The sequence below is a fragment of the Sturnira hondurensis genome, unplaced genomic scaffold (assembly GCF_014824575.4).
Source record: "Sturnira hondurensis isolate 20B ecotype Veracruz unplaced genomic scaffold, ASM1482457v3 Scaffold0016684, whole genome shotgun sequence".
Taxonomy (NCBI): Eukaryota; Metazoa; Chordata; class Mammalia; order Chiroptera; family Phyllostomidae; genus Sturnira; species Sturnira hondurensis.
This window is the reverse complement of record NW_028089315.1, coordinates 3,167,086-3,192,255: the sequence shown is the minus strand read 5'-3', so window position 1 is coordinate 3,192,255 and position 25,170 is coordinate 3,167,086. Positions and strand designations below refer to the sequence as shown.

At 39.0% G+C, this 25,170-nt stretch overlaps 1 protein-coding gene across 2 annotated transcripts in view; it reads left to right on the top strand.

Annotated features, from left to right (window-relative positions):
- The window catches only part of PRKG1 (protein kinase cGMP-dependent 1), a 1,201,643-nt gene that overhangs the window by 762,922 nt on the left and 413,551 nt on the right, over positions 1-25,170 (top strand). For both annotated transcript variants that reach the window (XM_037066937.1, XM_037066936.1), the window contains exon 4: positions 11,330-11,435. In XM_037066937.1, the coding sequence (XP_036922832.1) occupies positions 11,330-11,435 (106 nt within the window). The remainder of the gene's footprint in view (positions 1-11,329; positions 11,436-25,170) is intronic.

The following is a 25,170-nucleotide window of genomic DNA, read 5'->3' as shown; positions in this document are numbered from 1 at the left end:
AAATTCTGCAGTGATCACATTAAAAAAAGTGAAATGAAATAGGTGTAGTTCATTTTAATGGTACATTTTTATTTAACCTAATATATCCAAAATATTGTCATTTTAACTTGTAACCCATGTAAAATCGTTTGTAATATATGTTATGCTTTTTTCATACTAAGTCTTTAAAGTCCTGTGTGTAATTTATATGTACTGCACATTTTAATTCTCATTAGGCTCATTTCAGGTACTCAAGTCACATATGGCTCGTGGCTATCATATTAAATTGCACGCTTAAAATTACCAATGGCTATAGAAATATAAATAAGCTTGCAAGAAATTTTGTCTAAAAATGTCTGAAAAGGTAAAAAAAAAACCTTTTAGCTGGGTCTTGCAAGTATGAGAGTTTTCCAAGACAGGTGTGGTGTGGAGAAACTCATTCAGGGTGAAGGGACTAACATGAGCAAAGGCATGAAGTAAAGTAAGCTTTAATCCAAGTGTAGGAGGGTTCAGCCAGGGGCCCCCCAAAGGAAGGATTTGTAATGGAGTCCAGAACTCAGGGTGTCCAGGAAATATTAAAAATATGGGATGTCCTCGCCCCCACAAGTCTGAGTTGGGGGGATGGGATACATGGAGCAGGGCCATTGAGTTGTTTTGCATAGCAACAGTTTCGAAGATAACCTCTAGAATGGTCTTTTAACATATCTATAACCTTTAACTGGTTTCATAGATACGTTAAATAGCTGTGGCCATACTTTGAGCCAGGGAGAAGGGAGTGACTTCCACCCAAGATGTAACTGGGAGGCAATTCCCAGCCCCTCTTACAGCTCCTGTGTGAGAGCTTGGAGATGATTGGCTCCACGCCATGGGGCCACACCTACCCAGACTCACTATGGCAGTCCAGTAAAGCTGGGAGGGTATGGGAGTCCTGGCAAGTGCAGCCGAATGTGGGAGGAGTTGCAAATGGGACTGCAGAGGAAGATTGTCATGGGATTTAAATGCAGATGCAGCAGCCATTGAAAAGAGAAGCATGTACTTTTGGCCAGAATGGGGATTCCCGCAGCCGTATGTGAGAGAATCACCGTGTAGCTTTAGCAAAGAGAACCACGAGGCTTTGGCCAGGGTGGGGGAGACCACCCCCTGCAGCCATAAGAAGAATCATGCAGCTTTAGCAGAGAATCACCACGCGGCTTTCTATTTCTTTTCCTGAGATACGGTACCTTGGACTGGGCAAAGGGGAAAAGAAGGACTGTGTGTGTTTGTGGGTGTTTTAAGGGACTTTGGGATGTTGACGAAGACATTAAGTCATTACTCTTAAGTCTGTATAACTTGAATACATAATTCTTTTCTTTTTCACCAATCTCTAACATGGACAGCTATAGTTCTTTGGCAAAGGGAAAGGTGAAACTGGTATAGGGGGATCCCAGGAAAAGGGGGGATCAACTAGGTAACATTGTGGGACCCCCTTCCTGGCAGCCAATCTGGGAAAACCATGGGAAACCACATGTGCAGTAGCTTTGCAACTACTGGTCACAGTAAAAGCCGCCAAAACTAGCCAGGAAGGATCCACCCTATAAGAATAGAGTCCCTCCAGCCCATGAGGTCAGTCTCTGCTTGGAGTTGGCCGGCTCCCATGTTCTTGGCTGTAAACTTTGAGTGTTCGGTTCAGTTCTTTGTCCCCATCACCAAGCACCTGGTTACCTCTGTCCACCTGGGACACAAGGGCTTGGGGAAGCTGAAGGCTGGAGAAGAGGCGGGCCAGACCTGGGAAATGCCACCGGCACCGCCTGAGGCACGGAAGTTTGCCTGGGAATACCAGCTGTCAATTTCTTTTAAAATACTGCTGAGAGTCTTATGGAAAATAAAAACAAAATGAAACTTGAAACACAGTTTCATTGTCTAACCAAGTAAATCCAGCTGATCAACGTTTGATTTGTTCATTGTGGCAAAGTATACATAACAAATTTTATTATTCTAACCATTTTTAATTGTGCGAATCACGGCATTAAGTGTATTCATATGGTTGTGGAGCCACGATCATTATCTGATGTGGACACCGGCCCGCAGTGTCCGTGACATTATGGATGAAATGAGACATTCATACGGACTACCGAGTCCGGTGGAGGAAAAGGGACAGTACGGCTTTTCCTCTCAAGGAAAGCAAAAGCCCCAGCCCTGGCTGTGACCAACCTTAATTGGGTTTCTGGGCACATTACATGATGGTCCTCATTTACTATGCACAGGTTGCTTTAGGTGGTTACCTTTTACAGAAAACAAAAGAGCCGAGGGATATTTGCAAATGAAAAGGGCAAAGGTGGTTGGACCAGTTACACTGGTCCTAGGAAGGTTTAGCATGGATTTTAGGAAGTTATTTTGTGTTCCGTCCCGAGGAACAGTCAACGGGGGTCCCGAGTCTACCTGAAACGGATGTATAGGGATGGGAACAAGAGGCGCGGAGAAAGGCAGCAAGACAAAGGATTCTGATCAAGCTGCAAATTTTATTTTAGGCGGGGCTGTTATATAGAGGGCAGGGGAAAAGGGGAAGTGGTCCTGATAGGTTGTCCTGTGCATGCTCACTGCATGCTCCTGGCGACGATTGGTAGGTGGGTGCGTGATCAGCATCTTGATTGGTAGTTAGTACTCGTGATCCAGGGATGCCCCCAAGGGTGGGGCCACCTGGCTTGGCTGCAATATCCTGTTTGGGTTGCCTCAGCGAAGCCCTCCTGGTGCGATCTTGATAGATTGCATCCGCTATCTTTAGGCCCCGACAATTTTGCAGTAAATGTTTGCCACAAATCCGGGTAAGGGAGTTTTTAGCAAAAAGCAAGACTCAAAGCAGCCTAGGCATATTGCAGGCCTGATTCCCCACGGGAGAACCTATCCATGGGTGTGGGTCCTGTGCATCTCCAAGTGGGAGCTGGGCCCACGCCATTCAGAACAGTCTCCTATAATTATCCATCTGAAGAAGTTTTTCATTATCCCATCAAGCAATAATTCTCAGTCCTTGGTAACGACAATTTTACTTTCAATCTCGATGAATTTGACTATTTCAGATACCTCAGATCAGTGGCATTATATAACACCTGTCCTTTTGTGTCTGGTCCATTTCATGTAGTATAACATTCTCAGTGTTCATAATGTAGCATATATCTGATTTTCATGTCTTTTAAAAAGCTGATTAATATTTCATTTTTTTGTAAGAGACCATATTTTATTCATTCATTTATCCTTCAAATGACACCTGAGTTGTTTTGCCCAGAAGAATGTTCCTGTGGACATTAGTGTACAAAACCTACTTGGGTCTCCATTTTCAGTTCTTTTATGTATACATCTAAAAAATGGAATTGCTGGGTCATGTGCTAATTCTATGATCGATTTTAGGGAAACAGCTATACTCTTTTTTTTTTTTTTTAGTGTCTTACCATTTCATGTCCCAACAGCGATGCACAAGAGTTCGAATTTCTTCACATTTTTGTCAACATTTGTTATTTTCTGTTTTTTTTTTTAATGGTCATCCTAATGGGTGAAGTGGTAGGTCATTGCGGTTTTGATTTGCATTTTCCTAGCATTTAATGGTGTTAAGCATCTTCTCATGTTCATATTGGCCATTTGAATAGCTTATTCATTAACTTTTGTAAAAGGAAAAATTGTGCCCCCAAACATAAAGCACTTGGCAATGCTTGGTAATTGTTTCTTTTCATCTTGGCCTCTTTAACATTTCCAAAGTTTTGAGTGCCATGGTGTAATGTATGGCATTGGCGGCATTCTAATACATTTCTTTCTAGAGTGCAAATATCTGTTGGACCAAATGATTCCAAAATGTTGTTAAAAGACTTGTTTATTATGGCAAGAATAGTTTAAAAAATAACATAGAGGTAAAAGAAAATTACCACCTCATTTACTCATTGTAAATAGGTTAGTTTATGATATGTATGGTTTTTGAAGTTAAAAATGGCAGTTATTTGCAGATACATATACTTGCAGCCTATACTTTTGAATAATATGAATGGAACACTGATTATTCTACTACTTTTTCCCATTTATATTTCTAGGCTAGAAAGTTAGGTGTTAGGGTCAAAGTTTTTCTCCTTGACATTTCCTGTCAGTTTCAGATCATTGATACCTTTCAAATCCATTCATCTTTTTATCTTCATTGCCACTATGAGAGTCCACCAGCTTCGAGAATTGAAGAGCCCACAGAGCTCCCTCTCTTTTTCTAGCTCTTTCTGTCCATCCCCCCCCCCCACCCCCGCTGCTAGTCCTGTTTCTTTCAGTGCACCATCAGGCTACTGCTAACATATCTTTCCTAAAGTAAATAATTCAGGAAAGTGTCCCCTCCTTACTGACCTCAGGATCAAGTCCTAATCCCCAGCAATGACAGAGGAACCTTTGTGCTTTCCTTATCTCTTCACTTTCACCTCTGCCTCCTGCCTCACTCAGCACCTCAGCTCCCTGGACCTACAGTCTCCCCAGTCACTTTTTCTTCTTTACATGCATGGACCAAAACCCTCTCCCTGGAAAGCACTTGTGCTGGTAGTGGTGATGGGGTAGACATTAAAATGACCTAACAACTCCCTGTGCACACTTAGTTCTGGAACACGGTCGGAGTGGCCCCAGCTGGATTCGGTGCCGACTGTTTTTGCTGAATGATGGGATCTTAGGGAATCCTGGGAAGGCTGGGAATAGTAGTCAGAGAGCTCAGGGAAGTGGCTGTTTACTGAGTGTTATTTATGTTTTAACAATTTGCAGTGCCCTGTGGATGAAGACCAGCTGAGTATCACCCCTTTCTGGCCCTTGCCAGTCTCCTGGCCTCCTTCTCTGAGGAAATCCTTTCTCCAGGATTTGCTCAGAGCAGCGGCTCTTAATCTTGCAGGTGCCACAAATTTCTTTGTCATTTAGGTGAAGCATATGGATCCCTTTAAGAATGAGGTTTTGATAGGTGTAAAATAAAATAGGATTATAAAGGAAAGCATTTATACTGAAATGCAGTGATAAGGCATTCACAATTGCGGTAAAACAATATATTAAAAATAAGATCTAGAGGTGGGTCTAGTGACCAACATAATTTCTAAGTAATTAGTGTAAGTTATATTTCATGTATCTGTATCAAATGTATGACGATAAAAATAGCCATGGTTTCTCTTGGTACAAATGACTAACCTGCTTTACTGCTTACACTTTTAATAGGAAAAAATGCTAAATTTCAGTCACAGGATAGTAAAAATAAAGATGTTGCTTTTCCTCCTCACGTCCACAAGTCCCTTCCGTTCCATCCACAGAGTCCTTGGGTCTCCGTGGATCCCATTCATCTCAGTTAATGTCACCGAACAGCAACTGGGGTCCTGCTGCGTGCTGCCACCCTTCGGACGAAATTCTGGCTGAGCGCTGGAGCCAGCGTGCCAGCCCTCTTTTTATTTCCATGCGCTCTGGAGGCGTTCAGCTTCTCAGCCAATCCTGGCCTAGACTGTTTACCATTGCCTCCGCAAGCTCCTCCCACGGCCCCTCCGGGCTTCTCCCCAGTTATCTGTTCAGATTCCTGTGTATCATTAAGGCCGCTATAACAAATAACACAGACTGAGTGGCTTAAACAACAAACATTTATTTCTCAAAGTTTTGGAGGCTTGAAATTCAAGCTCAGAGTGCTAGTAAGGTCAGGTAATTGGTGAGGTCTGGCTTCCTGGCTGTATCCTCACACGGCCTTCCCTTGTTGAGTGCAGAGAAACACTAATTCCCTCAAGTACCTGTCTAGGCCTAATTATCTCCAGGCATATTGTGATTTATAATAAGAAATATATATTTGGTCTTCCTTCATTCCTGTTTCTGGCACTTAGCTCCAAAAAGCCTTGGAACTGCCTAAAAGATGAGAGTTGACTTGTGGACTCTACTTCCTGGGAGGGGTGGGGGGCGGAGCAGCGGTGGGGCGGGGAAGGTGTATGTGCTAGGAGAGTTAACTACACAATTAGAGGGTTGTAAATTTCAGTCCTACTGGGAACGGGACAAGGATTGGGAGTTGAATCGGTTGAATGATTCAATCAATTATGCTCATGTAATGAAGCCTCCATAAAACTCCAAAGGGCGGGTTTGGGAGAGCTGCCTGGTTGGTGAATACAAGGAGGTTTGGGGGGAGTGGGGTCTGGAGGAAGCAGGGGCAGGCCACACCCTGAGCATCTCTTCCCTCTGACTGTTCTGAGTTATATCCTTGTATGATGAACCAGTGACCTAGTGAGTAAAATGCTTCTGAGCTGCTGCTCTAGCAAAGTAATGAAATGCACTGAGGGTGTCCTGGGAACCTCTGATTTATAGCCAGTCTGTCAATGGACAGGTAGCAGCCTGGGTTTCTGGCTAGTCCCCAGGCTAGCCCACATCACAAGTGGTGGGGGCAGTCCTACAGGACGGAACTCTTTAACCTGTGGAATCCGACCACATTTCTGGGTAGCGTCTGTCAGACTTGAGTTGATTGCAGGACACCCACCAAGCGTCCTGAAACTTGTTTGTTGGTGTGGGTCTCCCCCCACAGCCACACACACACTGGAATCCTACCCGAGCCTGTTGACCTTCTGGAAGCCCCTCCTCCAAAATACTGTCACAATAGGGATTCAGGCTTTCGGTTTTGAATTGGGGGGGGGGGGCGGGGGGGAAAAAAACATCCAGTCCCTAGTACCAGGCAAGGAACCCGGGCTCAGATGATTCTCTTCTCCAAGGCCTTTAGTCAGCCCTTCAGCTCCACTCCATGGGGAGTCTGATGCCTTTTCTGTGTATTTATAGCTCCAGATATTTACTCACTGCTAGCACTTACTCTTGATTTGTTTATTGTTATACCACACAATGAGTTGGCAACTGTTTTCTTAAAAGGCCAGGAAGCACAGTACCAGTGATCTATCACAACCACTCAGTTCGGCCAATGTGCCAACGAACAGACATGTTTGTGTTCCAGTAAAACTTTTTATAGACACTAAAATTTGTTTCATATAATTCTCACATGTCACAAAATATTTTTCTTTTAAAGTTTTTTAACCACCCTGGCTGGTGTAGCTCAGTGGATTGAGCACAGGTCTGCAAACCAAAGGGTTGCCAGTTCGATTCCCAGTCAGGGCATTTGTCTGGGTTGTGGGCCAGGTCCCTAGTTTGGGGTGGGGGTGTGTGAGAGGCAACCACACACTGTTGTTTCTCTTCCTCTCTTTCCCCCTCCATTCCCCTCTTTCTAAAAATAAATAAATAAAATATCAATTTTTTTCAACCACTTAAAATCACAAAACCCATTCTTAGTGGGCTGTACAAAATCCATCAGGGGCCAGATTCAGCACAGACAATAATTCGTTGGCCTCTGCACTAGACCACGAGTAGTGTAGGGGTGGGAACTGTATTTTTGTTTTTTTCCCCTTCTACATAGCACCAGTGTTGGCTGGATTGGAATACAATAAATATGGGCTAAGTTAATATTCTAGTATGTAAGTGCTTTATATTCATATACACTTTCTCAATATTCTTCCAAAATTTGAAATGGACAGCAGATGAATTCCTCAGTAGGAAAATTTAGGCCAACCCTGTATTTGTGGATTAGTATAGCAGTTTTGTGGTGCCTTCCCCTGTGGCCTTGCTGTCCTCCAAATGAAGGCCATGTGTGGCCTATTTGAAGGTGTTCTTGACTTACTCATGCACTTAGAGATTGCATACTATGGGAACTTACCTGTTTTCTACTGAGTTCAGTTTGGCCTTACTCCTAAAACAGTGATAAATGCTTCAGCAGAAAATGTTGGGTATGTACTAGAACAAAAAGGATAATTTTTTTGCAACACTGTCTCTGCTTCATGCCCTTTAGATTTACATGTTCAACAGCATTAACCAGTGTGAAAATCACAGAAGTTTCATTTGTGAAGTGTGTCTTCCTTATAGAGATTATCACACTACTTAAGATCCAAGGTAAATGGAGAGGTTTTTCTTTTTCTTTTTGAATGACCTCTTTAAATTATGGAGGCCACAGACTGACACTCCAGCAGGCTGTTTAAGAAGCAAGATGTTAATCACAACTTTAATATGACCACACATTTGAGAACAAAGCAAGGTGATTATTAGTCAGGCTTGACCACCTGTAAAATGCTGACCTGACTAATAGGCATATTTGCTGAATATAAAAAAGTTTTTGGCATCTTGCCCAAGGTCAGGGATAAATCTACAATCTCATCCAGGTATGTTCATTGTTATGCAAACTATCCCAAACACTGTTTTACTTAGAGACATTTCAATAGCCCATATAAATGGAAATCAGAAGATAAAATATTGAATTCTGTGAATTTATTTTTAGAGATGCTTTTTCAACACCTGGATTATGATATCTGATAAATTTAGCTTAGACTTTTTAATGTAATATTAGAGTCTACCTAGGCTTACATTTGTCAAAAAAATGTGCATCATTTACATAACATATATATAAAATCACATAATCAGCAAATATATACAGTGCTTATCAAATGAACAGCTCATTTTTTGAGGTGGGGGTATGTTATAAGAAATAAGCAGACGTTTCTAAGAGGGAATGAACAAACTTATCTGCCAAAGTGCGATGTAGGCATATCAGAGATAATGAATCGTATCAGTGACCTATGCTGACTGCCAGTGAGAGACGGAGGCAGAAAGAGCTCTAATGGTTTTCAGGACAGAAAAGTTGTTCTATAGGTGGGACCAGGGACGGAGCCTGGCCTTAAGGTGTGAACTCAGACTTAAGATGCTACAGATAACTTGGTCACCGTCCCCACCTGACCTCCCCAGACACAACTGCCCAACCTTTACTCTTGTGCTCGTTGCTGCTGTGTTCACCAAGACCCTCCTAGTTTGACCCCTGAATTGCCGTGGCCCCTGCATGGTGCTCATGTGTTTGAAACTGCGCCCACGCCTATTAAGAGAGCAATTTTCCTCACACGGCTTTCATCAAAAATCTGCCCTATGATTTTTTACATAGTTATTTGGCAGCACCAGTGTGGGTCTGTATTCTGCTTGACTCAGGTGTCTCTGAATCCAAGTTATGTCTCTCCTAGCTTGGTCTATCTTCAGCTCTTGCTGCGATCATACCTATTGGTTTAAAAGCCTCTAATAGAGACTTTTATATACATAGTGCTGCTAGGAGTATACATTGTGAAGTCTTTCTGCAGGGTAAAACCTTAAAATGTATGTATGTTTTATTTAGATGTTCTCTTCTAATCATCCCTTTGAGGGGCATTTAAATATATATAATATGTGTGTGTATATGTGCTAGTACAACTATTTTATTGCCACTATTTAAAAAATAATAATATTGGTTGGTATATTTGTCTTTTGGAGGGAAGCATTTCTAAACTGGAAATACCTAGAAACCATTAAGAATGATGATGAATACAGAAAATTTTGATTATTTGTTCTTGTAAATATTTAAAAATTTTTTATATACTCATGGTGTAGAATCTAAAAATTTTGGTTCTTTGGCTCTGGCTGGTGTAACTCAGTGGATTGTGTGCTGATCTGTGAACCAAAGGGTTGCCGGTTCAATTCCCAGTCAGGACATCTGCCTGGGTTGCAGGCCAGGTACCCAGTGAGGGGCACGTAAGAGGCCACCACAAATTAATGTTTCTCTCCCCCTCTCTCCCTCCCATTTACTCTCTCTAAAAATAAATAAATAAAATCTTTAAAAAATCTGTTCTTTGTTTTAAGATATATAACAGTGTTTTGTTGTTTGTCAAATTAATTCTTGCTTCAATCTGACTGGCTTCCGGGGCCTTCTTTCAACCTACTCTCAAATCACATAGCGACCCTACAGGCATCTCAGCCGCTTCCAGCCCTGATTCCCTCCCAGCTGTGCTCTCGTTTGTGCACTCATCCCACCCAGTTACCTTCTGTCTATCTCTCTGTCCTATCCGTTTGTAATGTTCTACTTCTTACGAATTTTCTCTGGATTTTTGCAGTCCTGCAGGGCTGTATCATGCTGTCTTCCAGTTTGTCCTAAGTAAGCAGGTGTTCTGGAACGGAGCCAGGGTTTAGCAGAGCAGCCAGTCTGGCCGAGAATACCTGTGAGATGAGCTGTGTTTTTGATGCAGGTTCATTTTTAAAGGCTACTTGAAATGGAGCCATGCACACACTAGTCCTTGATGCTTTGTTCTTTTCCTCCTGAAGTGTGCAGCTTTTTTCTCCAATAGAGAACCCGCTGAGAGGGACAGTGTGTTCTAGTTTCTAGGTTCAAACAATTTGTAAGGAAAAATTAGGTAAAATTCTAAGATAGCGGTTTGCCCTAGAGTACAATCTTTATTACCTTTTCCACAATCGTCTGTGTGTTAGACCCTTCCCACAAGGCATGTCCATGATCTAATTGATCTGTGTTCATCCATTGCATTCACAGGGCTTAGTCTGAGAACTATGAAGACATGAAACTGAAGTTTCTTATCTTCTTTGTTTGGTTCATTAAACTACATCTTGGCTCCATTCAGTGGACTTGCTCAAATCCCTGGTCCCACATACCCCATGGTATAATACATGCATTGGCTTTTTTTAGTTTATGTGGTCATTTAAAACATTTTCTGTTATAAAAATTTGCAAACATACATAAAAATAGAATCATCAAATAAGCCTCTTGTATACCCATCACAAGGATTTAGTTACCAAGATTTCAATATACCTTCTTTTAAAATGGAAGTTTATCTTGACATATTGTTCTGTTACACTGCAACATCTATCTTTTTCTAAAACTTGTCTCTTAGTTTTGTGCTTAGTAGATCAAATGGTAACTTCTGTGGTGTTTAGTTTCAGCATTTAATTATTCATTGTCAAAGGCGGTGGTAAGAGTAAAAATTAAAATTCAACAAACATATCTAATAACTTTATGTGGTAACTTTAGGCACAGGTTACAATTTGTAAAATGAGCTTTGTGTAGAAAATGTTGTATAATTACTAGTATTTCTATTCAATTAAATTTGCCCCTAAACCTAAAAATTGAATTTTCACATCTAATTTCTGCAATTAAAATATGGCCATATGAGTCATTAACACTCTTCTGGGTAATTACTGGAGAGTGTTACTACTTGTGAGCCTCTTTCTCCATGTAATTTCCTTCTTATATAGTTGTTGAGGAACTACTAAATACTTTCAATGTGTGCTTAGGCATTTTCATTCCTTAAGGACATAAGAGCAATAGGAAATGTCTATTAAATATAAATACTGGTATGGAAACTTATGAATTTCCTAAAATAGGAAATTATGATATTAGCTTTACATGAAGGTAAGTCATTTTCATACCTCTCATGAATTAACTCATCTCTTTCGCAGGATATACAGTTCCCAGTTAAAATTCTGCAATTAATTTTTCCCTGTTTGTTTTCTATTTCTCCAGCTCTTGTAAATGTGAAGCTCTGGGCTATTGATCGACAATGTTTTCAAACAATAATGATGAGAACAGGACTCATAAAGCATACGGAGTATATGGAGTTTTTGAAAAGGTAGGATGCTTGCTTTTTTTTTCTGACACCATTTAATGCCATTAAAGACAACCCTCTTCTCTGAAGCACAGGGAAGGTTGTCTGTTCATTTGTTTTCTGGCCTGTGTGCCCTTCTAGTCTTAATGGAAGTTCAAGAAGTTCCAAGAACTTAATGGAAGTTCAAGAAATCTGTGGAAGTTCAGGACTTTGCACTGGCTTTTTGATATTTCTGGTGACTATTTTCATAATATGTGGTTAAGTCACAATGTCAGAATGTCATTCAACAGTCTCGTTCGTGTTGGAGTGCAGCTCAGAGAAACAAATGAGAATTTGCTAGAACAAAAAGGATATTGGGTCCATCTCTATGTATCAGTTAATATATTTGTAGTACCTTTTCTAAAGCAACTTACTCTGCAAGGCTGAATCATCTCTTGTGTGAGTTTCCATATTAAAGGTCAGATGACTAACACAGAAAAGTTCCAAAAAGATGCTTATTATCCTTTAATCTTGAGTTTAATTTTCCAAATTAAATTCATCTTATGTTGCAGTTCTGAAGTATCAAAAGCTTTTCTTTTCTTGATATTATATATTAACATAATAACTCAATTTAGCATAAATATTAGAATAAAAAAGGTTTTCATTTCTTAGGAACACACTGAGATTCACTGAAATGTATTTCTTTTTCTCTCAGCCTGTTTTAAAGAAAACACTTTTTGTTATTAAAATAATGTTGATAACTATGACTTTTTTGTTCAAAAAGTAGTTGTTTTGTATCATTTTTTATTTGCAAACAGAATTGCTGTGTGAGCTAAAGGGAAGTGTACCACCAACTAAGATTTCATTTGAGAATTAAAATATTAAAGTGGCTCTTTCATTTTATATTGTTTTTGGTGAAGAAATAGTTTAAATGGAGCTAAAAAAATCAAGTTCACTTTTTGCTTTAGTGATACATCTTAAGTGATATTTATTAAATTTCCTTCAGGTAGAATTTTGATATTCCTTACTTTGGTATTTCCTGTGATTAACTTATTTTGTTTCTGATTCATTTTATTTTCACATAAAAGTTATTTTTTGTATTCTAAAGAGGCATTAAAATTCTAATTAGATGTCAAATAATAATATATTAAAGTTTACTCTACCAATAGGATGTTGGGCTTTTTGCTTAATGAGACTGGGTGAAACATTTAGGAGAAGGGGCAATGTAGATTTCTACTTGCAGTTTAGCATAGTGTGCAAGGAAATTAAGTTATTCAGATACCATAGGTGTGTCTCTCTGTGTTGATGTATGTGTAAATATGTTATGCATGTTGACATGTGTGTATATGTTGATTAATACATAGAGGTACAGGGGTGTATGTTTGTGTATGTGAATGAATATGGAGAGAGAGAGATACTAATAGTCACTTTTAAGCCTTGAAGTACAAGTATTGATTTCTTCTGATGCAACGCTCCTAGGGAAAGATTCCAATTGGTAATCAATGAAAGGCTTAAGACAGAGCCCATTACTTGTCTTACGTACCTAAGCGCTGGGAACTTACAACCTTAGTTTCAGCTTCCATAAATCTGTTTTCACAAGGAAATACCAGTGATTGCCAGTGTTTCCTTGTATAACTTCTCTAAAAAACCTGTTTTAGAGGCACTGTTTTAGGAAATGGAGGTTGGAGATGTTTCTCTTAGTTGACCTCAGATGTTGTTTTATTTTTATATTATTCTCAGAGCTGCCTAAATCTGTTATTCTGACAATTCAAACATTAAACTATAAAATTTGGTTCCCCGGAGTGCATAAACATTTCTCGTCGGTCAGCGCAGAGCAGGTGAAGTGTAGCTGGTTGAATTAAAAAAACATAAGCACTGACTTTATGTCGCTTCCCATCTGGCCACTGTGTAAAGCACTAAGTCCACGTCATTTGTGAACATAGTACAGGGCCGGGAATCCAGAGAGATGACACAATGACCATCGTTGCCTTGGCCAACTATCATCCTCCCTAAATGGTGACTGGCCAACTGGTTCTCTCTCTAACCCTTCAATGGTTCACAGGTCCTGTTGAACGATGTATAACTTCGTTAGCTGGATATACAAGCCCTCCCACAGCCAATGCTGGCCTGCTTTTTCAGCCTGCTTTCTTCTCTCCTCAGGCATGTGCTCAGACAGCCCCTGCCCTTTTGTATAACCCACTCACTGCTTCCATTGCCTTTCGGCACCCAGTGTCAATGCTCAAGTCTCTCTTTGTTTTAGAGCCAAGTATAAAAGCTGTCTCTTTCACAGACAGTTACTTCATCCCACCAGGACATAACCTCCACCTCCTCTGGAGCTTCCTCTCTGCCGCGTGCCTTAATTTCTACTTTGTTTTATTATCGTCTGACTACCAACCTAATTTCTACCTGTGGGTGATAAACTTTTCATGACTAGAGCTATTTCTTAAGTACCTTGGTGTCCTTCTTTGGCACAGACCTTCCTGCTTTGTAGAAGTCTGCAGGACAGTAAGTGCAGGATTGGTACATAATTTGCAGCACCCCATGCAAAATGAAAATGTAGGGCTCCTTTATAAAAAAGATGTTAACAATTGTCAGACAGTGACAGCATGGGATTAAAGCCAGCGTGGGGCTCTTCCAAGCTTGGGCTCTGTGCCCTTGCACAAGTTTGCACTGATCAAGGTGAGACAATAAAAATATCCATCCCTCCCTCACACTCCCAGTTAACTACAGTGCTATTTTGCAAGGTTGTTACGAGATGGCATAATATCTCCAAAAGAAATTATATTGTCAAAAACTAAAATGATCAAAATTAATGGAATTTTCTCCCGTAATTCCAGGATTGTGTTGATGATTCCTTGTTATTTTTTTTAAAAGTTGCTTATCACTCTTTTACCTCATGTGAAATTAAAAAATTTTTATATAGTCAAGTCAATCAAGCTATTGACTATGAAGCTATTTTTTCCATTCATAGCTTCATGTTTAGAAAGCCTCACTTATCTTCACATTAAAAAAATATAGACTTATTATTTTAAAGTTTTCTGTAGCTTTCTGTGTGAACGGGGGTCTGTGTTTTTTTCTTATGTGCTTGCTAACTACAACTTTCATTAGCATTTTTCTACCAGAGACATCATGTGCTTTATATTTTGTTAGAGTTGAGCCAGCGGTGTGACACTATCAAAAAAATAAAAACTCTAGCCAATGATGTTACACATCATCAGAATTCATCACAGTAGGGGCCTCTGTTGTGCACGGAATGCCTTCTTGATTGAGGAATTTCACGGTCAGGCTAACAGAGGAATGATCCTCTCTGACTGCTCACCTGCCCTTGCTGCTCTCCTTTTGTATTTTTCTAAATAAGCAGTAAGTGTTGAGGGTGAGGAAAGGGGAACACCAGGCATATTAATGCATGGCCAAAATGCAAGGATTCTTCTTTATTGTCAAAGTAGTTTTTTTATTTTTGTCCCAGTGTATTTATTCATTTTGTAACTACCGGTCATGTGGTCTGGCCCCATCTTTGCTATTAAATGCCACATGAAACTGTGATTCTGGTTGTTTAATCCTATTTAGTCATTTGTCTTTGTGCTTACATTTTACACTCTCTGATGTAAACACAGATGTTCCTGTGCAAGCATAGCAAAAAAAAAAAAAATATTCAAGGGGCATTGCTATTAAGTAAGCCATGGTCACTACAGGTCCAGTAGCGATTTTGCTGGTTGCTAGCATTTCCCCTCTTCTTTGGCTACTGAAAAATGCTTTTGTTTTTAAGATGGATTCTGAAAACCGAGCCAAACAACTGCCAGAGTTAATTTGTGTTGCTTCTTTTCTGAGCATATTCTCTGTGCTGCTTTTGGCACTGGCTTGCGAGCGCACAAGAGCATTGGAATGCAGCTGCGTGACCGCCAGGTGTGCTGGGGGAGCAGGGCTTTCTGCTGGCCCCAGCCTTTGATGATGACAACGCAAGTAACAATGATGCTGAACTCCTGTTTGCATTACTTGCCTTGCTGACAAACGGGAGACAGTCAGGATTCTTGGGAGTTTCAGCTACTCAAGTGATCCTGTTGACTCTCAGAAAATCTTTTCTGTATCCGCTGAGGAATCTTTTGGTAAAACTGATATGCTGATGTCATCTTCCTACACAAAACCTTTCTGTGACTTCTTTTTTAAAAAATATGTTGTATTGATTATACCATTACAGTTGTTGTTCTATTCCCTGCCTTCATTCTCCTCCACTCTGCACACCCCCTCCCCCACCATTCCCCCCCTTTAGTTTCTGACCACGTGTCTCAAGTTCATTAGGTTCTATATTTCCCCTATTATTCTTGCCCTCCCCTGTATCTATTTTCTATGTACTGTCTATGCTATTTTCTGTACCTTCTCCCCCCTTCTCCTCCCACTCCCCTGTTGCTAACCCTCCATGTGATCTTCATTTCTGTGGTTCTGCTCCTGATCTAGCTGTCTTCTTGATTTGCTTTTGTTTTAGGTGTGGTTGTTGATAACTATGAGTTTGCTGTCCTTTCACTGTTCATATTTTTTATCTTGTTTTTCTTATATAAGTCCCCTTAACATTTCATATAATAAGGGCTTGGTGATGATGATGAACTCCTTGAATTTGCCAGGTATGTGTCCTGACTGGGAATCGAACCGCAACCGTGTGGTTCACAGGCCTGCGCTCAATCCACTGAGCTACACCAGCCAGGGGCCCTTTCTGTGACTTCTTATTGCTCCTAAGAATATAGCCTAGGTCTGTAGTATTGTCTTCCAAGTCCTCCCTCCCCTGGTTACTGATGATCTCCCCAGTTTCATCTTGTTCTCTATCTTCTCCTTCCTCATTCTCTTGGGGCCTTTCCTCTTCTTATACACGCCATGCTCCTTCCCAGTGGAGATCATCCCAGGAGGTTTCTCTTCCTTTGAATGGATGTATTTCACAAGTATGCCTGCTGCAGGAAAGAAAAATTGAATATCTCTCAAAACAATTTTAAATTTCTGATTTCCGTTTCCTGAGTTGGAAGAGGCATTGATACATTAGCCACCATGTTTCTCACTATAGTCTCCGTAAATAGAATTTCCAAATTTGGAGGTTGTCAAGGTCTTTGTTTGGTTCATAGTTGACTCTCCAACCATTAAAGAACTTGGAGGTATTTTCCAATTTTTAAACTACCCTTCATGTGGTTTAACCTTCTTTAGGCAGAAGGGCACATCTAAACCAGGAATTCTTGGTCACTGGAAGGCAATTTATAACAAAGGGAAGCCAACTTATAACAAATGGCGCCCTGTGAGGCTCTCAGCAGCATCCCCCTGTAAGAAGTCGGGATGAGGAGTGAGGCTTTGGTAAATCATTGGGCTGCTTCTGTGATCCCTCCTTCCACTGCAGTTCCCCTGTTGGAAGCCCTGCTGCACACTGGTGCTGTGTAAACTTTCCTCACTCCTTATTTTCATCTCCAGAGAGTGAGCTCCAAATTTAGTTTGTTCTTCCCTTTTATTCTCTAAAGCATATACTTGTATATGCACCTAACATATAATTAAGTAAATATGCTACATGCTGTGGATATTAGAAAAGGAAGGGTTATCCCTTTTCAGAGTATGACTTTGCTATTAACATTTTGTGATGTACCTTTGATATCAGAATGGTCCTCATGATGAAGATAATTTCGTTTTGGGTTGATCATGACTTCTGCTTGTAGTCTGGTCTATACTCAAACAAACAGAAGGAACTTTGCTGAAATGTCTCTTTAACTGCTTTACATTTTTCTTACCTGGTGGTTCCAGCCACACCCACCACTAGCAAGGGTCAGTGACGCACCTTCACCTCTGTGGTCTGATACTCAAGGATTAAACAATTTCATATTTAGAAATAACCGAACACATGGTGTAGTTTAATCTGTGCACATTTTATAGCTGAAGCAGCCGAGTCTCAGAGAGGCCAGACTACACTCACACTTCGTTCAGAATTTACACTGGAATTCAGACTTCTGTAGTCCCATTCTAAGCATTTTTCCATACCTGGACTCAAGTTCACAGTTACGATTCTAATGAAAGCTCCTCGCTATAGTGAACTTCATGTGAGAATGGGTTAACAATATCTTCTTTTCTGCTCTCCACAAAGATAAATTACTTAAATTATTAATTTGACACCATATAGACTCTCCCCCCATACTCTGTTTTTTCACTTTGAATCTTGGGATAATGAAATTTTTTAACCCCTTGCAAGTTTTTCCTTCTCTGCTCCAATTTGAAAACCTAAGAATTTTATTTTCTCATAACTTAACATGACAGGTCACCTTGTTCCTGAGATTTATCTTTTATTTTACATTATATTTGTAAAAGTTTACTCAGGTAGAGATTTAGAGTTAATTGACTAGAATACAAATTGATAAGGTATGTGGAAGATCATTCACTTCACTAATGAGAGAAGGGAGGCCTAAACTGGTTGTGGGAGTTGCCCAAAGTCACACAGATAATTGGTCCTGTGACTCAGTTCTCTGCTCCCTGGTAAAACTAAAATTTAGCTATCCTAGAATGTCAACTGTTTTTTGTTCAAGATCTCCATGGTACAATTCACCACAATCTTGACTAAACACATGCTCCAATGTTTCATGAATCCCTAGAATATTCTTTAATGCTCCTGCAAAAGTTGTTGCATTCTCTGTAGAAGCAACAAATTGCACATAGCTGCTCTTGTAATGTCAAATTTAAATAACAGATGTGGGGTGGGGCCTGAAAACTTTTATCAGGTTCTCAGCTGATGCCCATACTGCTGGTCGGGGGACCAAACTTGGAGAATTGCTGATTTAGGACACAAGATAAAGGTAGAGAATATATTTTAAATATTGGAAGTGTTTGTATGACTTATTGGTGAGAAGAGTGTCTGAGTTTAAATTTTGGCTTCACCAGATATAGGTCTGTAATTTTAGGCAAGTTTTTTAAGCTTAAGCTAAATTTCTACAAACAAAAGTAGGGGTTGCTTCCACCATGGGAGATTATAGTTAAGAATAAAAATAATAAAAAGTAAGCTAATACTAACAAACATTTTTTGAGTGTGTGCCAAGCATTGTTTCAAATAATTTAGATGTGTTATTTAGTGCAAGCTGCTCAGCTAATTAGGGGCGTCATCAATGGCTCCAGAACTGATACCCTTAGACTCTGACCAACTCTGCCTCAATGACTGCTAGATGCCCAGTAGTCCCTTGTACATTGCTGCTGTCCTCAACAGCTTGGCATGTACTTTGCCTGGAAATTTGGGCAGTTGGTTGACTTTGTCATTGGTGTATCTGGGTTTCTCATGTGCTATGTTTTTTCTCTACGAAAATATTTTTCTCAAACCTCAGTAATCTTTTTCTTCCTCTTACCCTCTTATCCTCAGGGTAAGTTCTTAGAAGTAAACACTTGGTGATAGCATAAGAACTGTCACTTCAAATGGTGAATGAAAGTGGAAAATGTCTTAGAATTGCATAGGCTCCATGAAGGGGCCTTCAGTTGGTTGGAAATTTACACCACGTGTACATAGGCAGGTCCCGTAATTTGGATAACAGATATTAAATGACCAAGAGCTTAGTATCAGTGTCTTCTGGCATCGTTCAGGCATCTGTGTTTGTGGCTTTGGGCTCCTTTCTACCCTGCTTTTTGGAGCTCCCGAAGCACAGCTGGTGGTCTTTCGACAGGACCTGTTCTCCTTAGGCTGTGTTGTGTGATCTTTTAAGGAATCGGGCTCTTTGAATATTTACTGATAGAGTAGCTTCTTAGGCAGAAGAAACCAAGATGCTACATTTGGAACACACATGTAAGAGATAATAATATAGGCTAATGGAAATGCTGAGATCCCATTTATGGAAAATCAAAGCCGTCATTCTGTTTTCTACAGATTATTTCTTCTATAATTTATGGGGAGAGACAGCAAAAGAAAGCATATGTGAAAATGGTTTTAGGGATTTTAGACCCTTTTAAAAAATTTTCAAAGAAGTGACAGACCTACTAAGCTCTTAATCTTTGGGCTTCAATATAACTTTTTTAGAAGACTGTGAAAACTGCATTAGAATAAAGCTGGATGAAAGTAGCATGGTTTTGATTTGAAGGGAATGATGTGAAGAATAAATAAAGTGCTTTCTCATCCCGTGCTTAGGTCTGACCGCTCATAGTCCGTTTTGGTGGCAGATCCATTCTCATTAAAGATGACATGAGAAGCGATTTTGAAAAATGATCATTGATTTCATGTTGTCATCTAGCATTTGCACAAATGTCCTCATATTGATCCTTTTTTGATGAACAGAAATGTAATATCTGATATTTGCATAATTGTATATTGACTTTTAAAAAATTATTTATCTACACATTTCAGTTAAAGACACATCTCTACATGTATAAATCCTTTCCAGTCCTTGCAAATATAATAAGATACCTGATTTATGGTATGGATGACTATAATCTCCCATTTATGTTAAGTTATGAATCACACAGATATGTCCTGTTTAATCCTAGGGAAGACAAGTTCCCAGCTAAATACATTGATCCATGATACTGCCTTTCCCTGAATCTGGGGGAGGGATGATCTCTGGGGGGGTCATAGACTAAGGATAACCCTAAGGATAAGGCAGTATCCTCATCACAACCCTAAGGATACTTTCTCTACACTCTGGGGTTTTAAAAGCGAGAGCAATGTGATGGAACATTTTAATATTCCTCTATTTTGTTGCTGTCACTTTAAATCTTAAAGATCATTCCTGTGGTGAGGCTTATTTCATTTCTATACCCTTCACATAGAACCCGCTAACAATCCTATATTTGTAAAACGTTTTGGATGTGAAGGATTAGTGCACCTGAGAAGGAATTCTTTTCCATACGTAATGTATTCTGTAATGAACAAGTTCAGAAGGGATTCATAAGCTATTATAAGAGAAGTTAAGCTAGGGTTCTTGGATGCAGCCCACCTACATTTCTCTGTTACAGAAACCTATTTCCCCACAGTTGGAGAGAAGTCTGAGCATCTTGAATGGGGTTGAGGAAATGTTATTGAGGGTCAAAATAAAGGGCAGGGTGATTTAGACAAAGTGTGTGTCTCAAGTTGTACAATGATCTGACCTGGGAAGAGGAGACGATATTGGTTTGTTCTTCTAGACAAAGCATGCAACAGGTGGAATGTGCATCACAGGTCCTGTTTTTAGGGTGGGTTTTTTTTTTTTGCTTGTTGAAATAAAGTTAGCCATAACTTATTTACCAATATGATTTTACCAAGGTGAGCTTTTTAAAGCATAGGATCTGGCAGGTTAGCAGTGTGGGTATCTCCAAACCAGGCAGTCCCTCTTTCTGCTTTGTCCAGGGCTCAGGGAATGGCAAAGCAGGCCCTTGGAGGCAGCGCCAGGCATGGTGTGTTGTGCCAGAAACATGGGCTGTAGTAAACACCCCCCATGGTGAATGTTTTCATAGCAGAGATCAGCGAGGAAACAAAAGTGGAATGACTTGAAACTGTTACTGTACAAACATGATTTCACTTAATTTTGACAAGACCTTTAGGTGTAGTTGGTGTAATCCCCATTTTAGTGAAGAGATAACTGCAGTTTTGAAAATGAGTAACTTATCAGTACCACACAGCTATGTTCAAAACCAGACCCAATCCCAAAGTCCTTGTACTCTTAATGACTTCAATGTCAGAAGATCAATAGATCAGTATTTATCATTTTTTATAGAATAAACGTGTCATTTGGTGAACGTGAAAAATTCATTATGTATAAATGACCACCAAAAGAGTGCTTGGCAATTAATTTTGGTATATTTCAACCATTACAAAAGTTATTCATATTAATTAGTGTGTGTGTTATAATCTCCCATATATGAAAGGAATGTTGAGGTTTTGAAAGTCACTTATAAACATAAATTTTTTTTCTTTGAAATCTAATAATTGCCATTTTAAAATTTGCTTTTATGTATACAATAAGTAATAGAACACTTATGCTAAACCCTAGAAGGAGTCCAGGTAAGCAGTACAACTTCAGTTACCCTATGAATATATAGAGAGAGTGTAAAATGATTCATACTTTTCAAGGAATTAAATGAATTCTGTTTTCCCAGGTGATCAGATGGGGTCCAGTGGGTAAACATTGCACTCCATGTCTGGAAATAAACTCCTGAAGTGCTCTGGTCCTTTGTGCAAACAGAAATAAGTCAAAGTTGCCTTAGAGGGTGGATTTGTTTGCTTAATTTGGGGGGAAAGGAATTAAATCTACAAGTAAATCTAACACAACCATAGCCAAGATGCAAGGTAAAAGAAACAGTAAAATTCTAGGACTTGGACTCCAGAAACTCTTGAATTCTTACAAATTTCAACTTTATTTATGTCTACCCTCAACTCCATATTCTTAGAAGTAGTGCTGTTTGTGGAAATAACGCCCTTGTGTTAGAGGCAGGGAAGTTTGGGGAAATTATAGATTTTTGCTGTTATATTTAATCTATGTTCCTATATTACCTGGCTAAAAATGGGAAAACATAGCGCAAGACTGTCCAACAAGTGACTGTAACAAGTAGCTGAACCCTAACTAGCAAGAAATTATTAAGTTAATGAGTATTATTCTAAATGACATATAAGTAAGTACGTTCAGATATAGAAATGTAGTCCATAGCCTCTTAAGGATTAAGTTAGGTACAAACAACATATAACCAAATTTTAAAAAATGTAAATCAGTATATTTTGCTTTAATAAAAGTGTCCATTTCACAGTTTAATTCCTTTCGGACACTTGTCCCACAAGGTAAAAGGTGTGCTAAGTATATAGTAGCAGTGATTGGAACTCCTGGTAAAATCAAGAATTTTATACTGGACATATAAAATTAGCCCAAATTAGGTTTCGTTACACACACATATACAAACACATACAAATTAGCTTTTTGTATTAGGTAAAAGAAATCTCTGAAACTTTCTTGAGAAACATTTTTCTTCTTGTGTATTTCTGTTTAATTCCTTGAGTCACTGTTTATATTTAATATGATTTTGTGTTAGTTTGGGGTATATGGCATAGTGATTAGGCAGTCATATACTTCACAGAGTGTTCCCCCTGATATTTCCAGTACCCATGCCTAGTTATTATAATATTATTGACTATATTTTCCATGTAGTACTTTACATCCCTGTGACTATTTAAAAAATGTTTATTTGGAATATTTATTTTAGAGGGGAAAAGAGGCTGAGAAATATCTATGTGAAGAAGAAACACTGATCAGTTGCCTCTCACATGAGCCCAACTAGGCCCTGGGCCCAGAACCCAGGCGTGTGCCCTGACCAGGAATCAAACCAGTGACTTTTTGCTTTGTAGGCCAGTGCCCAACAAACTGAGCCATGTTGGCCAGGGTTCCCCATGAGTATTTTGTAACTACCAATCTGTACTTCTCAATCCCTTCGCATTTTACTTCTGGTCCCCTGATCCCTTCCCTTTGGGAACTGTCTGTTTGTCCTTTGTGTCTATGAGTTTGTTTCTGTTTTATTTCTTTGTTTATATTGATCTTCAGTTTCCACATTTAAGTGAAATCATATGGTACTTGTCTTTCTCTGACTGGCATATTTCACTCGGCATAATACTCTCTAGATCTGTCCCTGCGGTCACAAATGATAAGATTTTGTTCTTTCTTATGACCAAGTAATAGTCCATTGTACATGGAATATCCATTGTATATGGAATATTACAACTCCATATTGAAGTTGGAGTTGTAATATTACACCTTCTTTTTATCCATTTGTCTATTGAGGGATGCTTCCTTAACTTGGCTACTGTGATAATGCTGTGGTGAACATAGGGGTACATATATTCTTTCAAATCAGTGTTTTGGATTTCTTTGAATATATACCCAGAAGTAGAATTACTAAATAATAAGGCAGATCCACTTTTAATTTTTTGAGGAACCTCTGGACTATTTTCCGCCGTGGCTGCACCAGTCCTCATGCCCACCAACAGTGCGTGAGGAAACTCTGTAGAAAACACTTATTTATTTATTTATCCCAATTTAAGTATATATTATCTCCGTAATAACAGTTCATTTTAGTAACAGCCTTCACTCGTGCTGACAGAAGCACAGATTCTTGGAATTTTAACAGCTAGTTAATTGGGCTCTGTAGCACTAAACAATTTTTACTTTGATTTAAAGCTCTCTAATATAATTAAACAAGAGATATTCTGCTTGCTTAAAAAGGCCAAGTTGTTCACAAAAGAGCTATCTCTTTGCCCTCTCACTAATATTTGTTCTTCATAGTCCTTATTAGATTGTTCTGGCATTTCAAAGTACATGATTGACTTACTGAAATGTTCTTTTTTTAAATAAATTTCACGATGATCTGATTTTATTGTGCTATGTCATAAAATACTATTTTCTTAAACAGAAATAATTCAAAGAATCAAAAACAGGTTTCATTTTAGAGGGTCTTACAAATTGTCAATGAAGAAACACAATGAAAATATATTTTAGACTAAGTTTTCGTCTTCCAGCAGGTTGAAACACTGATCTCTTTCTTTGGACCACAGCCCACTCCACTGGGTGCCTTCTGTGCTAGTGAGCCTTACTCTCTCTTTTCTGAAGAATGTCTGGCAAGCTTTATGCAAACTTAGGAAGATTCTCAAACTCAAATTAAGATAGAATTATCCAAAGCAGATACTGGAATTAACAGTCATACAGTAACACTATAAAGTACACCTGGATTATTTCAGGACTCAGGGACTAAGGTGTTTTTCAGATTTTTAAAGAAAATTTCTGAGCCAGATTTTTTATCTATTTTTTTCAAGATCTGGATGTTTAGGTATTGGTGACATCTTTATATGGGTTTCAAATAATTTTTTAAATACAGCTTTTCAAAATTATGTTTAACTTCTGTGCATGAATAAATAATATATTTTATAAAAATTCTAAACACGGAAAAGAAAATTATGGTAATGCCATTTTCCAAAGACTCCTGTTGTCAGCATTTGAGGATTTTACTCACAGTATTTTTCTATTTATGTGCAACTTTTACCTAATTGTGCTCATGATGTATGCAGTTTTTAATGTTGCTGTTCATTTTATATCTTGTTATTTTATATTAAGTCTTNTTTTCAAAATTATGTTTAACTTTTTTGAAGTTAATATCTTTAACTTTAACTTCTGTGCATGAATAAATAATATATTTGATAAAAATTCTAAACACGGAAAAGAAAATTATGGTAATGCCATTTTCCAAAGACTCCTGTTGTCAGCATTTGAGGATTTTACTCACAGTATTTTTCTATTTATGTGCAACTTTTACCTAATTGTGCTCATGATGTATGCAGTTTTTAATGTTGCTGTTCATTTTATATCTTATGTTATTTTATATTAAGTCTTTCTGAACTTCTCTTTGCTGTTTAGTGATGCCACCATTTACTTCTGTACTTGAGTTTTAAGGACTCAATTCTGTGAGGCCAGTGGAATGGAAAGATGTAATAAGAAAGAGCATTAGAATGAGGGTAACACAACTTCAACCTGCTAATATGCACTTGCTGTGACTCCAGAGATAGGTGCTAATTAGATTGTGTTCAAAGAAAAGTGGTCAGTGTGAGGGAAAATCCTAGAGACAAGCGAGGCCGATTTACAGCTTTATGGAGGAAAGCTTGTGGGTTGGTCTTAGGCACACCTTCCACATTTGATTTCTTGGCGCATAAAGGTTTTCGTAGATCTGTAGTTTTGATGGGAGAAAATAGTAAGTTGGATAACTTCCTAATTTGGGTATAATGTGTTTTAAAACAATATTTTATTTTTATTGCAGTGTATCGGAGGCACTGTAAAGTGCACAGGTC